Raw genomic sequence first — 16,363 nt, forward strand, 5'->3', positions numbered from 1 at the left:
AAAGTATCAGCCAGAGACTTGTGAAAGGTGCACAGAGGCCAGTGTGAATGAAGGAGCTCCCAAGTGGCTGAATCTGGGACAATTTGAATATCACAGAATGACAGTAATGGATAACACATTGAAAAAATAGTAATACCTGAGTTTGATGAGGAAAGGAATATTTACATGGTTTCCAAGCACCTCCACACAAAATACATATGAATTACAAGGGAAAAGAGTAAGTTTACACAAGTGCTGTTACAGACTTTAAGGAAACTAAAAGGAAACAGTAGCTGGTTGCAATAGCTAATTCTAAACTAGATCCTTTTGTTATAAAGGACATTACTGGGACAACTGGAGAAACTTGAATGGAGCCTGAGGATTAGATGTTAGCAAAGTACCACAGATGATGTCCTGACGTTGATGGCTGGTTATGTATGGAAATATCCTGGTGGGAAATATACATTAAAGTATTTGGGGGTGATAGGGCATCAGGTTGGCAAGTACTCTCAGGTGGTTGGGGGGGATGTTCTTTCTATTGTAATTGCAAGTTTTCTGTAGTACAGTCAAGGTTGTTTCAAAATAAACATTTTATTTTAAAAAGGTATCTTATTTTATTTTGACAGTTAAAATTTTTTTTCTTTTTCTTAAACAGGAGGTAGGGTGTTTCCATACAAGGTTGGCCAGATGGGAAGAATCTTCAGCACTGACTCGGCCTCATTAATTTGAGGATAAAATACTTATGCGAGACCACATTTGTGTCAAGTAGAAAGTGAGCAGCTCAGAGCACGTGGGCATCTCTGGCAGCTCAATGCACTGGACTCCTCGAAGGCCCGCTGCTGGAGAAGTCACTGGCTGAGGGACTGCTGCAAAGCTTCATACATCGCTTGATCCTGAGAGGAGAGGAGAGGACAGAATATAGAGCTGGTCCCTGTTTAACATTCATTTACCCATGTTCCCCAAAATACAGATGTTGAAGTCCTCATCCCCTGTACCTCAGAGTATGACTGGATTTGGAGATAGAGTCTTAAAAGTGGTGGTTAAGTTAAAAAGAAGTCATTAGGGTGGGCTCTACTACATTCACTATGACTTCTTATCTTTATAAGAAGAGAAGATTAAGACAGACATGCACAGAAGGAAGACCATATAAAGACACAGGGAAAAGACAGTCATCTCCAAACAGAGGCCTCAGAAGATACCAACCCAGCCAATACCTTGATCTTGGACTTCTAATCTCCAGATCTGTGAGAAAATACATTTCTGTTGTTTAAGCCACCAGCTGGTGGTACTTTGTTGTAGCAGCCGGAGCAAACAAAGAGAGCTGACCTCACCTCCCTGATTTAAATTCCATACACACTCCTTTTTACAGGGAATATCCACGACTCTTAAAATTGTTGACTAAAGTTTGCTGTAAAAATCAGATTAAAAGATTCTTAAGTCTATGTCTGTTTAGTGAAGAAAACAAAATTCTAAACTATACTGGGTCCAGATGCGAATGGGAGGCAGAAGCAGAGGCTTCTTATACTACATTAACATTTGTAAGAAACTGCCAGAGAATTGGCTGTATCATTTTACATTTTCAGCAACAATGTATGAGAGTTCTAGCTGCTTCAAACCCTTGGTGTTGTCAGTCTTTTAAATTTTAGTCATTCTGGTAGATATGTAGTGGAATCTCACTGTGGTCACACTAACTTTTTTTCTTTTTTCTTTTTTTTCTTTTGGTGAGGCTGTGGAGCATCAAGAATTCTCATCTATTGCTGGTGGAAATGCAAAATGGTACAGCCATTCTGGAAGACAGTTTGGTAATTTCTTACAAAACTAAACACATCCTTACTAGAAAATCCAGAAATCATGCTCCATGGTATTTAACCAATTGAGTTGAAAATGTATGTCCACACAAAAACGTGCACACAAATGTTTATAGCAGCTTTATTCATAATTGCCCAAACTTGGAAGCAACCAAGATGGCCTTCAGGGGAATATTTAGCGCGAAAAAAAAGTGGACTATCAAGCCATGAAAAGACAGGGAGGAACCTTAAATGCATGTCACTGTGAAAGAAGTCAATCTGAAAACACTAATGTATGATTCCAACTGTATGGCATTCTGGAAAAGGCAAAGCTATAGAGACAGTAAAAATATCATGGGTTGAGGGAGGGAGTATTGAACACAGATGGAACATGGAGCAATGAAACTATTTTATAAGACACTACAGTGGTGGATTGATGTAATTACATATTTGTCAAATCCCACAGAACAGGGGTCCCGAATCCCTGGTACCAGTCTGTGGTCTGTTAGGAACCAGGCCACACAGGAGGTGAGTGGTAGGCGAGCGAGTGAAGCTTCATCTGTATTAATAGCCGCTCCCCATCGCCTGTATTACTGCCTGAGCTCCATCTCCTGTCAGCATTATGGTGAGTTGTATAATTATTTCATTATATATTACAATGTAATAATAATAAAAATAAAGCACGCAATAAAAGTACACTTGAGTCATCCTGAAACCCCACCCCAACCTCTGGTCCACGAAAAAACTGTCTTCCATGAAACTGGTCCCTGGTGCCAAAAAGGCTGGGGACCGCTGCCGTAGAATGCAGAACACAAAGAATGAATTCTAATGTAAACTATGGGCTTTGGGTAATAAAGATGTGTCAATGTAGGTTCAACAAATGTAAAACTCCTGGTGCAGGATGTGGATAGCAGGGGAATTGGAGTACATGTGCCACATGCACAGCAATATTTGGGAACGCTGTACTTTCTGCTCAATTTTTCTGAAAGCCTAGAACTGTTAAAAAAAATCCTATTAAAACAAAACCAAATTATATTCTATATAGCTAAATACTTGGAAGCAGCGGTAGCAGTCACTTTTTTGCAAACCTCAAGTGCAGAATCCAGACACTGACATATGTATTCAAGGCATCAGGCAACAGTGAGGACAGCTTGAACAGAGCACAGCAAGCAGTCACTGGAATGCCAAGTCAATCTAGCTGTGGGCTCTCCACCATTTATTCTTTTTTTTTTTTCTTTCTGATTACTAGTAAGAAGACTGTAATCATAAACCTCCCCTAAACAAAAGTCTATGACCAGATGGCTTCACTGGTGAATTCTAACAAGCATTTTTTTTTAACCAAGGTAAAACTGGTATGTAACACTGTTTTAGTTGCAGATATACAACATAATTCAATATTTGTGTATACTGCAAATTGATCACCACTCTCTGTGGTCAAACTAACGTTTTAAGTGTTGGGAGGCAATTCCATTCCTGTACACTTAACCCCAAGAAATGTCTGCAGTATGTTTTTGTTTTTCTAATCCTTTAAAATCTTAAAAAAAAAATGTGATTTGGTTAAATTATTCTTTTGAACAGGTAATATGTTCATAAGATTCAAAAATACAGAAACAGTTATAAAGTGAAGAAAGGCTCTCTCCTCCCCTGCCCTCCGTCAGTGCATCCTCCTTCTGTGTATGTAAGCCAATAACAAATAATCATTATTTTTTCCTTTTTCCTCTTTTTTATATTAATGGTGGCATTTCATACATGATTCATACTCTTTAATATAAACATATTTAACAATATATTTAGGAGATATTCTTTAGCCTTTTTAGAGTAGTTACATCACAATTTATTATATCATTTAGAGTCGAATTTCAGCTAGTATTACACACAAGGCTCCAATGAATAACTACATTTCTGAGGAAAGGAGTTGCTGGGTCACCCTTTGCTGTGATTATAATATGAGCCAACCAAAAGGGCCGTATTGAGCAACACTTCATCAGCTGTGTATGAGCAACTGTTTCCTCACATCCTGGACAACAGGGTGTGATCAAGTTTTGAGATTTTTGCCAACTGATAGGTAAAAAGTGGTATCTTAGTTGCTTTTCTATTATTACCAGTAAATTGAGAATTTTCCCCTGTATTTAACAAGCTCATTTCCTTTCCTGCAAAGGGCCTGCTCATATTCTTTGCCCATTTCTAAAAATCTTATCAATTTCTAGTCATTTTCTATGTGTGCAGGAGATTAGCCCTTTGTGATATGAGCTGCAAATATTTTTCCATTTGGTCATCTGCCCTCTGACAAAATTTTTTTTAATTAAGTAGCTTTATTTTTATGTATTAGATTCTTCAATCTTTTCACTTATGGTGGCTGGGTTTTATGTTGACAGTAAAAAAGGAACTCCCTACTTGAGGTCATAGAAAAATCTCCCTATTTTCTTCTAATATTTTAATGGTTTTAATTTTTACATTTAAATCTTTGATTTATTTGGAATTTATCCTGGTATACAGTACGAAGTATGAGTTCAACTTTAATTTTTTAAGATGGCTTCCCCATTGTCCCAATATCTATCACTGAATAGTCTCCTTTCTGTCACTGGTGTGAGGAATATTATACATTACATATTTTTATATAAATTATGTATTCTATTAGGATCCATTCCTGAACTTTATATTCTCTTCCATTTGTCTGTCAATTCATTTATTCCTACTGCAATGTTTTAATTATTGAGGCTTTTGAAAAATACATTAGTGTTTTTTTAGGTCCCACTCCCAGCTTGATCTTTCTGGAGTTCTCCTGGCTGTTCAGTTTGCTTATTTTTCAATATAAACTTTAGGGTGCCTCTGTCTGGTTTCAAAAACAAAACAAGGAAAATTAAAATAAAAAGACAAAGAGGGGCTTCCCTGATGGCACAGTGGTTAAGAATCCGCCTGCCAATCCAAGGGACATGGGTTCGAACCCTGGTCTGGGAAGATCCCACAAGCCCGTGTGCCACAACTACTGAGCCCGTGCTCTAGAGCCTGTGGGCCACAATTACTGAGCCCACGTGCCACAACTGCTAAAGCCCACGCACCCAGAGCTCGTGCTCTGCAACAAGAGAAGCCACTGCAAATGAGAAGCCTGTTCGCCACAATGAAGAGTAGCCCCCACTGGCTGCAACTAGAGAAAGCCCGCGCACAGCAATGAAGACCCAATGCAGCTAATAAATAATAAATTTATAAAAAAATAAAAATAAAACAAATAAAAAGACAAAGAACAGAGCGATTGAAATAATTTTGAATAATACCAAGTGGCCTTAGCACTAAAGGTTTCTTCTTTGCCTACTAGACTGGGGAAAGTCAAATTAACAAGACTGTCTTGTACTGCCAAGGGAACAGCCAACAAGTCTGACCACAGTGTGCTCTCTTCTGGCATGATGCAAGTAAGACATGATGAAATATATGGAGAAGTGGAGAGTTTAAAAACATTCACAGAGGACTTCCCTGAATGGCACAGTGGTTAAGAATCTGCCACAACTACTGAGCCTGCATGCCACAACTACCGAGCCCGCATGCTGCAACTACTGAAGCCTGCATGCCTAGAGCCCGTGCTCCGCAACAAGAGAAGCCAGTGCAATAAGCCCACACACTGCAATGAAGAGTAGCCGCCACTCACCACAACTAGAGAAAGCCCGCACAGCAATGAAGACCCAAATGCAGCCAAAAAAAATAATAATAATAATATTAAAAATCTACTTCTTGGGGCTTCCTAGGTGGCGCAGTGGTTGAGAATCCGCCTGCCAATGCAGGGGGCACGGGTTCAATCCCTGCTCCAGGAAGATCCCACCAAAAAAAATAAAATAAAAAAAAAATAATAATAATAAAAAAAATAAAAAATCTACTTCTCTTTGCTGTATCAACCAGGAACAGAAATAAAATTTTTTTAAAATCAATAAATCAATAAATCATTCAAAGAAATTGCAAGCTAAATTCATGGAAATTAGCAATAATTAACACCATTATATTTTATTCTAATGATAATCCCATGACAAACAAAGGCAGAACAGATGTTATCTCCCTCTAACAAATCAGAACACTGAAACAGAGAAAGGGCAAATATTCCATTTAAGAAGGAAAACCTTTTCTGGACTGCAGGAAGGCTACCTCTGGTGTGGAAGATAAATTAAAAAAAAAAAAGTCTATGTACTTATTTCAGTGGTTTTTCAAGTACCACTACCCCCCCGCCTCCGCCTTTTTTTTTGGCTGTACCACATGGCTTCAGGACCTTAGTGCCCTGACTAGTGATCAAACCTGCGCCCTCCGCAGTGAAAATGCGAAGTCCTAACCACTGGACTGACTCCCTTCAAGTACCTCTCAGTGTCAAAGGTGAACATAAAACAGGTATTAGTGAAATGCTGAATTAACTCTGAAATAGGATAAAAGGGCCTCTGTATTTCAACAGCACTGCTAAATAATATATGTATAGCAAAGACAGTTTAAGCATGCTTTGCTTATTGCCAGATTAAAGCAATTTCCTTTTTAATAATAAAATAACATTTAAATTATAAAACAATATTTTTGTAGAAATATTAAGAAAATACAGATCAGCAGAAAAAAAATTAATCCTTCATTTCCAGAGATAACTATTATTACTGTTTTGCTCTTCCAGATCTTTTTTTTTGAAGAATTTTTTTTTTTAATTTGCTTATTTATTTATTGGCTGCGTTGGGTCTTTGTTGCTGTGCACAGGCTTTTTCTAGTTGCAGAGAGTGGGGGCTACTCTTCATTGCGGTGCGTGGGCTTCTCACTGCAGTGGCTTCTCTTATCGCAGAGCATGGGCTCTAGGCGTGCGGGCTTCAGTAGTTGTGGCTCACAGGCTCTAGAGCGCAGGCTCGGTAGTCGTGGCGCACGGGCTTAGCTGCTCCGTGGCATGTGAGATCTTCCTGGACCTGGGCTCAAACTTGTGTTCCCTGCCCTGGCAGGTGGATTCTTAACCACTGTGCCACCAGAGAATTCCCTCTTCCAGACCTTTTAAATTATTATTTTTTAAGTATTTAGTTTTTAAAGATAGGTAATACATTCACATGGTTCAAAATTCAAACAGGAATGAAAGTTCAACTTTCACACCTCTGTCCTCCAGTCACCCAGTTTCTCTTTCCACAAGTAACCATTGTTAGTTTCATAAGTAATTATTTCATAAGGGCCAGTTAATATGTCAAACAAGGAAAATAGTCTCTTTACCTTAATGTTGTGCCTTATTTTTTAAAAGAGCAAAGTAATAATCAGCTGGCCATCTGTTTCACTTATCATTTATTCAAAATTCATACTATGCCTATCTCCAAAAGAGAAGTTATAGCTTTTTATTCACTAGTATAGTTTCCAGAGATCAAATATTTAGAGTTTAAAGATTTATAATCACTAAAAATATTAAAGAGAATACATTAGAATCAAGTAGCATCACTAGGACATACATGTAACCTTCCAAGGGATGCTCCAAAGAGGATTAAAAAAATTCTACAGTGTGAGGAATTACAGGTTCAGATATGGTCTTAATAAAATCAGTAATACTGTGTTTGTCATACTGTAGTTGATACCTTCTAAGCAAAAGCTACTTGCAAACTATTTTCTAACATTAATGGAATTGAGTGACCAGGTTAATATGTATTCTGTGCATACATCTATGGTAGTGCTTACATACAACTCTTAATTGCTCAAAATGGTTCTTAATCCATGTCTTATGAGATTTTAAATATATCTCGTGAATCTAGCACAGAGTCTGACATATGTACAGCAGATACATGATAAATGTTTACAGATGGATGGAACAATGGGATCTTAGCCAATTCAATACACAGCTAAAGGCAAGAGGGACTACACTTGGGAAGTTTTTCTCTCATAAATGTCAATGTGACAGACTTGATCAAGCAAATGGTTGACCCAATCCTGAGTGTGAAGAAGAGAATCAAAGTGTTCCAGCCAGAGGGTGTGAAAAACACTAAACCAGCGAGTTAATAAAACAGGAGAGTTTCTATGGTGCGGCTTTAAGAGAGGAGGGGAAAAAAAAAAAATTGTAATTTATGTTTGAGTGAGGTTTCCTTCCTGACAGCTGAACAATGCCACAGTAGGCAGAGTGAAAAGGCTATAATTTGAGATAATAAATAACTGGGAAAATAATCTCAAAGTCTCAACATTTATTAACAGTTAACCTAGCCTCAGGTGTCTGGTGAGCAGTTAATACTGAAAGAAACAAACCAGCAAAGTAAGTTATGTTTCATAGGTCTGTGAAGTGACACATGTTGGACAAGAGAATTTGACTTCACTTAGAGGAGAAAATAACAGTTGGCTGAGAAGCAACTGGCAAAAAGAGTCCAACGTTCTTTGTTGGGATATCTGTCATAATAAATAATCAGTCTATTAAGTCTTCTTAGGGCCACAATAGGACATGGCCTCTCACTAGAAACTAGAACCAGGCAGGGATCTTTTTTTTTTTTTTTTTTTTTTTTTTTCCCTTTACTTTATCTTTTTTTTTTTTTTTTTTTTTGGCACACGGGCTTAGTTGCTCCGTGGCATGTGGGATCTTCCTGGAGCTGGGATCGAACCCGTGACCTCTGCATTGTCAGGCGGATTCTTAACCACTGTGCCACCTAGGAAGCCCCCTGGGCAGGGATCTTTAGATGGAGACTGAAAGTTTGGTACCAATGAAGTGGGAATGAATGAGGAATACAGGTAGAGACTCAGAGAAGGAATGTTTGCTGTGCTCACTTCCCACCCTCAACTGGTTACCAACGATTTACCTGGTCAGGTGACAAGTTTCTGCATTTGGCCTCTAAGCCAGACTCTACTATCATGTCAGCCAATTGCTGGACACTGAATCCACTTCACATGCTATTGTTGTCCAGCCTCAAATTAATAACCATGTGGCACCAGGGAGGCAACTGCTTCAAGGAAAGAAAAGGCACCAGCTAGTAGGAAAGATTTACCTGGCATGAGAACATGATTAACATTTTGAAACTATAAAGACGAGCTCTGCAGACTCTGGGACAGAATGTGCACACCTTTCTTCTTCTTTTTTTAATTTTTATTTATTTATTTATTTATTTATTTATTTATTTATTTATTTATTTATTTATTATTATTTATTTTATTGGCTGTGTTGGGTCTTTTTTGCTGTGTCCAGGCTTTCCTTTAGTTGTGGTGAGTGGGGGCTACTCTTCGTTGTGGTGCGCGGGCTCCTCATTGCTGTGGCTTCTCTTGTTGCAGAGCACGGGCTCTAGGCGTGTGGGCTTCAGTAGTTGCAGCACATGGGCTCAACAGCTGTGGCTCACGGGCTCTAAACTGCAGGCTCAATAGTTGTGGCGCATGGGCTTAGTTGCTCCACAGCATGTGGGATCTTCCTGGAGCAGGGATCGAACCCATGTCCCCTGCATTGGCAGGCAGATTCTTAACCACTGCTCCACCTAGGAAGACCCACACCTTTCTTCTTTCATTTCTCTTTTTTGACATCTCCTGATCATTTATTTAATGTTAACTCACTTCAAAGCAACCGCTATCTCTGTAAGTATGTCTGAAAGGTTAAAATGTAGTAAGTATTACTTTTATGTTTAACAAAATCTAGTGATTCTCTTTTAGTGTGAAAAGACTCAAAATCCCAACCCTGCCACTAACAAGTCAATTAACTTGATGTCAGCATCTTATCTATAGCCTTTCATTCTAGGGTTTGAGGTCATGACCTTTATAAAACTATGGCCCTTAGACTCCGTCTGGCCAGAGTATCTAATTTCCTAGCTAGTCATAGTGATTGGTTTTGTCATGAGCTCTAACCTGAGCCGGACTAATCACAGGCTCCCAGAAAATCTCCTGCCAGAGCTATCAGGGAATTCTCTTGCTATGAGGGTTAATAAACCCCCTGTACGTCTGGGCCTGCAGGCAGCCATCTTTCCCCATGAGATGAAATAATGAGGTTTCTGGATCTAGCATGCCTGGAGACAGCAGTACTCTCAACTTCCTTGTTATGTGGACCAATGAATTCCTCTTTTTTCCCACTTATATTAGTTTGAGTTGGGTTTCTGTCATTTACAACTAAAAGAGCCCTAATATTAAAAGTAGAAAGAGGTGGCTTATAAATGAGCTGCTCAACCTTACATTTAGAAAAGCATTTCAACAAATGCTACACCTTTCTTTTGGTTTGAAACGGATTTTATTCGACCATCCAACTCCTCTAATTTCAACCCAATTCTCCTAAATCAGAAGGAAGACGTTCTTCTAAAAGCAGAGTTGCCAAATGATCCAGCAATCCCACTCCTGGGCATAAACCCAGAAAAAACTCTAACTCGAAAAGATACACGCACCCCAATGTTTACAGCAGCACTATTTACAAAAACCAAGACATGGAAGCAACCTAAATGTCCATCAACAGAGGAATGGATAAAGAAGATGTAGTATATACATACAATAGAACACAAGAAATAATGCAGCAACATGGATACACCTAGAGATTATCACACTAAATGAAGTAAGTCAGACAAAGAAAGACAAGTACCGTATGATATTAGTTATATAAAGAATCTAAAATATGATACAAATGAACTTATTTACAAAACAGAAACAGACATAGAAAACAAACTTATAGTTACCAAAGAGGAAAGAGGGAGGGAGAAGGATAAATTAGGAGTTTGGGATTAGCAGACACACACTACTATATATATAAAATAAATAACAAGGTCCTACTTGTTATTTATTTTATATAAGCACAGGCGGCTGTACTTAATATCTTATAATAAACCATAATGGAAAAGAATATGAAAAAGTATATAATATACATGTATAAATATATGAATTGGATTGCTGAACACCAGAAACTAACACAACACTGTAAATCAACTATACTTCAATTAAAAAAAAAAATAAGCAAGGAAGAAGTTCTTTGGCACAGCTTTGAACTGTGAAGAACCAGAAACAGAACCAGAACCAGAAAGAAGGGACTTCTACAAACAAACAAGTTTCTAGAAAACTGAAGTGATCTTTTTAGAGGTAAAGAAAGTAAAAGAGTGACAAAGGAGGAGTTATCCCAGGTCAATATATAAGAACCAACTGATGCACAAAAACAAATACAGGGACTTCCCTGGTGATGCAGTGGTTAAGAATCTGCCTGCCAATGCAGGGGACACGGATTTGATCTCTGGTCTGGGAAGATCAACTAAGCCTGTGAGCTACAACTATTGATCTTGCACTCTAGAGCCTGCTAGCCACAACTACTGAGCCTATGTGCCACAATTACTGAGCCTATGTGCCACAATTACTGAACCCACGCACCCAGAGCCCGTGCTCCACAGCAAGAGAAGACACCACAATGAGGAGCCCGCATACCACAATGAAGAGTAGCCCGCACTCACCGCAACTAGAGAAAGCCTGTGTGCAGCAACAAAGACCCAACTCAGGAGGTAAATAAAATAAATAAATTTATATTAAAAAAAGTGGCCAAATGACTAGGATGGGCATATTTATGAATATGAGTATACAGCTAAAAAAAAACCCCCAAAACCCCAATCCAACTGAACTTTTATATACTAGTAGCAACTAGAAAACAAATTTTTAAAAAAATTACAAAAAATAAAAATTGTAAGTTACTTAGAAACAAATTTGATGAAAAATGTAAAAGTACTCTGAAAACTCAAAACATTACTGGGAGAGATCAAATGGATCTAAAAAATGAATAAATGTATATAAAATAAAATGAATCTAAATAAATGAACAGATATATTAAGTTCATGGATTGGAAAACTCACTATTTTATATCTGCTCTCTCAACTGATCTACAGATTCAATGTAATCCCATTCAAAATCCCAGCAGGCTTTCTTTTGCAGAAATTGATAAACTGATTGCAAATTTTATGTGAGAATGCAAGGAGCCTAAAATAGACAAAACAATTTTGAGGGAAAAAAAACCCCAAATCTGAACAACTTACACTGGCTGATTTCACGATTAATATATCTAAAATAATCAACAGAATGGCAAAAAAGGTAGAGTGGCATAAAATGGATATAAAGATCAATGGAACAGAATAAAGAGTGCAGATATAGGTTCATGCATGTATGATCAACTGGTTTTCAAAAAGAGGGCATGATACTTCAATGAAAGGAAAATCTTTTCAACAAACAGGACCATAGTAACTACACAACTTGATGGAAAACAGTAATCATGACCTCTATACCTCATATTAAAGAATTAATTCTTAATGAATCATAGCTCTAAATGTAAAAAAAAAGTTATTAAACTACTAGAAAAAAAGCAAAGGAGAACATTTTTGCAAACTTAGGATAGTCAAGATTTCTTACGACAGAAACACACAGATTATAAAAAGAAGAAAAAAGATAAATTGGATTTCACCTAATTAAAACCTCCTGTTCTTCAAAACATACCTTTAGAAAATAAAAAGGTCAACAACAGGTTAGAAGAAAATATCCTCAATATGCATATCTGATAAAGGGCTTCAATCCAAGATAAACTTAGAATTTTTACAACTTAATAATAAGGAAACAACTCAGTTTTTTAAGAGCAAAAGATGAGGACACAAAATAATATCCAAATGACCAATAAGCATATGAAACAATGCTCAACATTTTAGTCATTGGGGAAACACACATTTAGACCACAACAGGATATTATTCCACATCCAGCAGAATGGCTAAAATTAAAAGACTAAAAATATTCAAGTGTTGGTGAAAGTGTGAGTCAACTAGAACTCTCATAAAATGCAAAGTGGTATTACAGCCACTTTGGAAAGAAGATCGGCAGTTTTCTATAAAGTTAAACATACACTCACCATAAGACCCAGCAATTCCTCTCCTGGTTATTATTATTTTTTTTTTGATCTTTATTGGAGTATAATAGCTTTACACTGTTGTTCCAGTTTCCGCTGTACAACAAAGTGAATCAGCTGTATTTATACATATATCCCCATATCTCCTCCCTCTTGAGCCTCCCTCCCACTCTCTCTATCCCACCCCTCTAGGTCATCACCAATTATCAAGTTGATCTTCCTGTGTTATGTAGCTGCTTCCCACTAGCTATTTTACAATCAGTAGTGTATAAATGTTAATGCTACTCTTTCACTCTGACCCACCTTCTCCTTCCCTCCCCATGTCCTCAAGTCTGTTTTCTACACTGTGTCTTTATTCCTTTGCCACTGAGTTCATCAGTACCATTTTTCTAGATTCCATATATACGTTAGCATACGGTATTTGTTTTTCTCTTTCTGACTTACTTCACTCTGTATGACAGACTCTAAGTCCATCCACCTCACTACAAATAACTCAATTTTGTTCCTTTTTTATGGCTGAGTAACATTCTATTGTGTATATATGCCACATCTTCTTTATCCATTCACCTGTTGATGGCATTTAGGTTGCTTCCATGTCCTGGCTATTGTAAACAATGCTGCAATGAACATTGTGGTACATGTATCTTTCTGAATTATGGTTTTCTCTGGGTATGTGCCCAGTAGTGGGATTGCTGGGTCGTACGATAGTTCTATTTTTAGTTTTTAAGGAACCTCCATACTGTTTTCCATAGTGGCTGTATCACTTTACAGTTCCACCAACAGTGCAGGAGGGTTCTCTTTTCTCCACAGCCTCTCCATATTATTTTTTAAAAAATATTTACTTATTTATTTATTTGGCTGTGTTGGGTCTTAGTTGGGGCATGCAGGAGGATCTTTTTTTTTTTTTTAAGTTGCGGCATGTGGGATCTAGTTTCCTAACCAGGGATTGAACCTGAGACCCTTGCATTGGGACCCCTGGGACCCCTGCATTGGGACCACAGGGTCTTAGCCACTAGACCACCTTTTCTCTTTCTCTCTCTCTCTCGTGCACCATCCACATACATTCAGAGCACAATTATCCACAAAAGCCAAAAACTGGAAAAAACCGAAGTGTCCAACAGGGAAAAGGATAAGCAAATTGTGGTATATTCATAAAATGGAAAACTACTCCACAAGAGCATAGATCAAACTAGTGAAAAACACAGCAAAGTGGATGAATCTTTAAAACATTACACTGAGCAAAAGAAGCCAGACAAATGAGTATATACTGTATGATTCCACTTACATAAAGTTCTAAAACAGGCAAAGTTAGAGCATGATGAGAGAAGTCAGATCAGAGGTTAGCTGGAGCAGCGTTTGGAAAGGGACTGACAATTACAAAGGGACACAGAGGACTTTCTGAAGTGATGATAATGTTCTCTATATCGATTGCGGTGCCAGTTACATTTGCCAAAACTTAAAGAACTGTACTTGTGCATTATATAGGTAAATTCAATTTCAATTAAAAAAATAACAGGATGAGAGAGGCAAAACATGAAGCTATGCCAGTATGTCCTCATTCTTGAAAAGCCTCAAAACCTGGCTGTAGGAAGAAACGTTTTCAATTAAAAAAGATTTTTGTAATGACTAAATCACTACTCTTGTTGATCAGAATGAAAACTGCCAATAAGATTAACTAAAACTGTTCCTGATTTTAATTAATAAGACTATCTTATTCAAAGATATTCAATAAAACAAAAAACATTTCCTCTAGTATACAAAAATGCCTGAGAGGTCAAAGCAGACTTTCGTTTCCTCAAATATGGTAAAAGACTCAGTCCAGGTTCAGCTGACCTGACTTTCACAAAAAAGAATTAAGTCATATGCCTAAAAGATACCACCACCAGCCCAAACCCCTTAACTGATTATTTTAGTTAAAAGTGACAAGATAGTCAACTAACTTAAGAGCATTTACACCAAGACTGGAGACAATGGAACGCGGGTTTTTCAGTAAGATGTTAAGCAATTTTCTTAAGATGGTATGGAAAAACCCAAACGAACTTTTGGCCAGCCCAATAACTGTTTGAATTTGGACTTCAGCGTTTTCAATCAATAATCATAAACACCGAGCCTCTGGTAATAAATGGATAATGATTTAAAGGAATTTTTAGTAGGGTCAAAAACAGGATCTCATGGCCAAGGCACATTAGACTTCTAGGAGTCCCGGAACACTAGGTATCCAAGTGAACAAAACTTATCACAACAGTGCTCAATACAGACATTTCCTAGGGTTGGATATTTCCCTGCAAACTCTTTGTAAGGGTCACAGTAACCCGACTTCACTTAATAGCAAACATTTTAACTTATAACAAACAGAATACCTGAACACAGTAAGAAATAAATCTGGCAGTTTTTTTGTAGGGACAAGTCAGAGGGATTTTTAACCCTTCTTTGACCTTATGGTGAAAATATTTTCACTTTCCTGAAACTACAGGTAAGTCCCTTGTGCTTAGTTTGAAGAAGATAAGAAATTATTTGTTTAAAAGGGTGAAGCAGGTCAGATAATACTTGAACGAGACAGATTAAAAATTCTGAGATTGTGGAAGCAGACAGAAAAGGTCATTTTCTCTTTGTCTCTAAAAGCATTCAAAATTACAGTCTCTCAAGTACACTCTCACAGAGGCAACTGTTTTGCTTGTTTTCATGAGTTCACATACCTACTACTCTCAATTCTAGTCACTTTTCTCTTATACCTTTAAGAGCATTGCTTACCTCTTTTGATATAGATGATTTTACTTTCTTGAAAGCTTCTTCAAAGTGCTTCTGACTAATCTTGAGTTCACCTGTGGAGCAAATGCATAAATATACACATATGGGTATATGCTAAAAGTGATTTATAACAATTTCTTTTGAGAGACTTCTAAGCGTTCAAGGGGAACACTGAGGAGATTAATGATGACATTGGTTCTCTTCTTTTTCAGAACAATATTCAAGCCAGATATATTCTGCTCAGAGTTTTTAGACATGTTTTTATTTTAATTTAACTTACATATACCTGACCATATTTAACTTTACATAAATGCTTAAGGTTTATAACATATATTTTAAAAGTGTAATTTTCCCCCCAGCAATCAAAACAGTTGATTGTGGAACAAATTATATTAAAAAGTACTTTATCCATATTTAATTAGAGAAAGATTCTTGTCCTTTAAAAAAAAACAAGTTCATATGTTTTGCTACTTTGTCTTCCCCCTAGCTTTACTGAGATATTGTTGGCATATAACATATTTAAGGAGTACAGCGTGATATGATGGGTGTATATATTGCAAAACTGTTACCACAATAAGGTTAATTAACACTTTCATCCCCGCATGATGGCTTTTTTATTTCTGTGGTAATAATTTTGAAGATCTACACTCTGAACAACTTTCAAGTACAGCTGACCCTTGAACAATGTGAGGGTTAGGAGTGGTGATCCTCAGTCAAAAATCTGCATATGACTTTATAGCTGGCCCTATGAATCTGCGGTTCTGTACCTGCAGATTCAGCCAACTGTGGATCACGTAGTGCTATACTATATATTTACTGAAAATAATCCACGTGTAAGTGGACCTGCACAGTTCAAACCCATGTTGTTCAAGGGTTAACTGTGTATAACACAGTACTGCTAACTAGTACACTGGATCCTCAGAACTTATTCGTCTTACAGCAAGAAGTTTGTAACCTTTGATCAGTATTTCCCCATTTTCCCCACCCTCTGTGCATCAGATTTTAATGCAGTACCACCCAAAGAGAACTATCACTCATAAACAGATGACCCTTTATCTTTGTACT

The 16,363-nt window shown here is 37.4% G+C and overlaps 1 protein-coding gene across 2 annotated transcripts in view; it reads right to left on the bottom strand.

Moving 5' to 3' along the window:
• Positions 1-605: 605 nt before the first annotated feature.
• NVL (nuclear VCP like) overlaps positions 606-16,363 on the bottom strand; it is a 110,452-nt gene continuing 94,694 nt past the window's right edge. For both annotated transcript variants that reach the window (XM_057726899.1, XM_057726900.1), the window contains exons 22-23: positions 15,302-15,372; positions 606-872 (exon numbers count right to left, since the gene is read on the bottom strand). In XM_057726899.1, coding sequence (XP_057582882.1) covers positions 828-872; positions 15,302-15,372 — 116 coding nt within the window. In that variant the 3' untranslated portion in view covers positions 606-827. The remainder of the gene's footprint in view (positions 873-15,301; positions 15,373-16,363) is intronic.

The sequence above is a fragment of the Hippopotamus amphibius genome, chromosome 3 (assembly GCF_030028045.1).
Source record: "Hippopotamus amphibius kiboko isolate mHipAmp2 chromosome 3, mHipAmp2.hap2, whole genome shotgun sequence".
Taxonomy (NCBI): Eukaryota; Metazoa; Chordata; class Mammalia; order Artiodactyla; family Hippopotamidae; genus Hippopotamus; species Hippopotamus amphibius.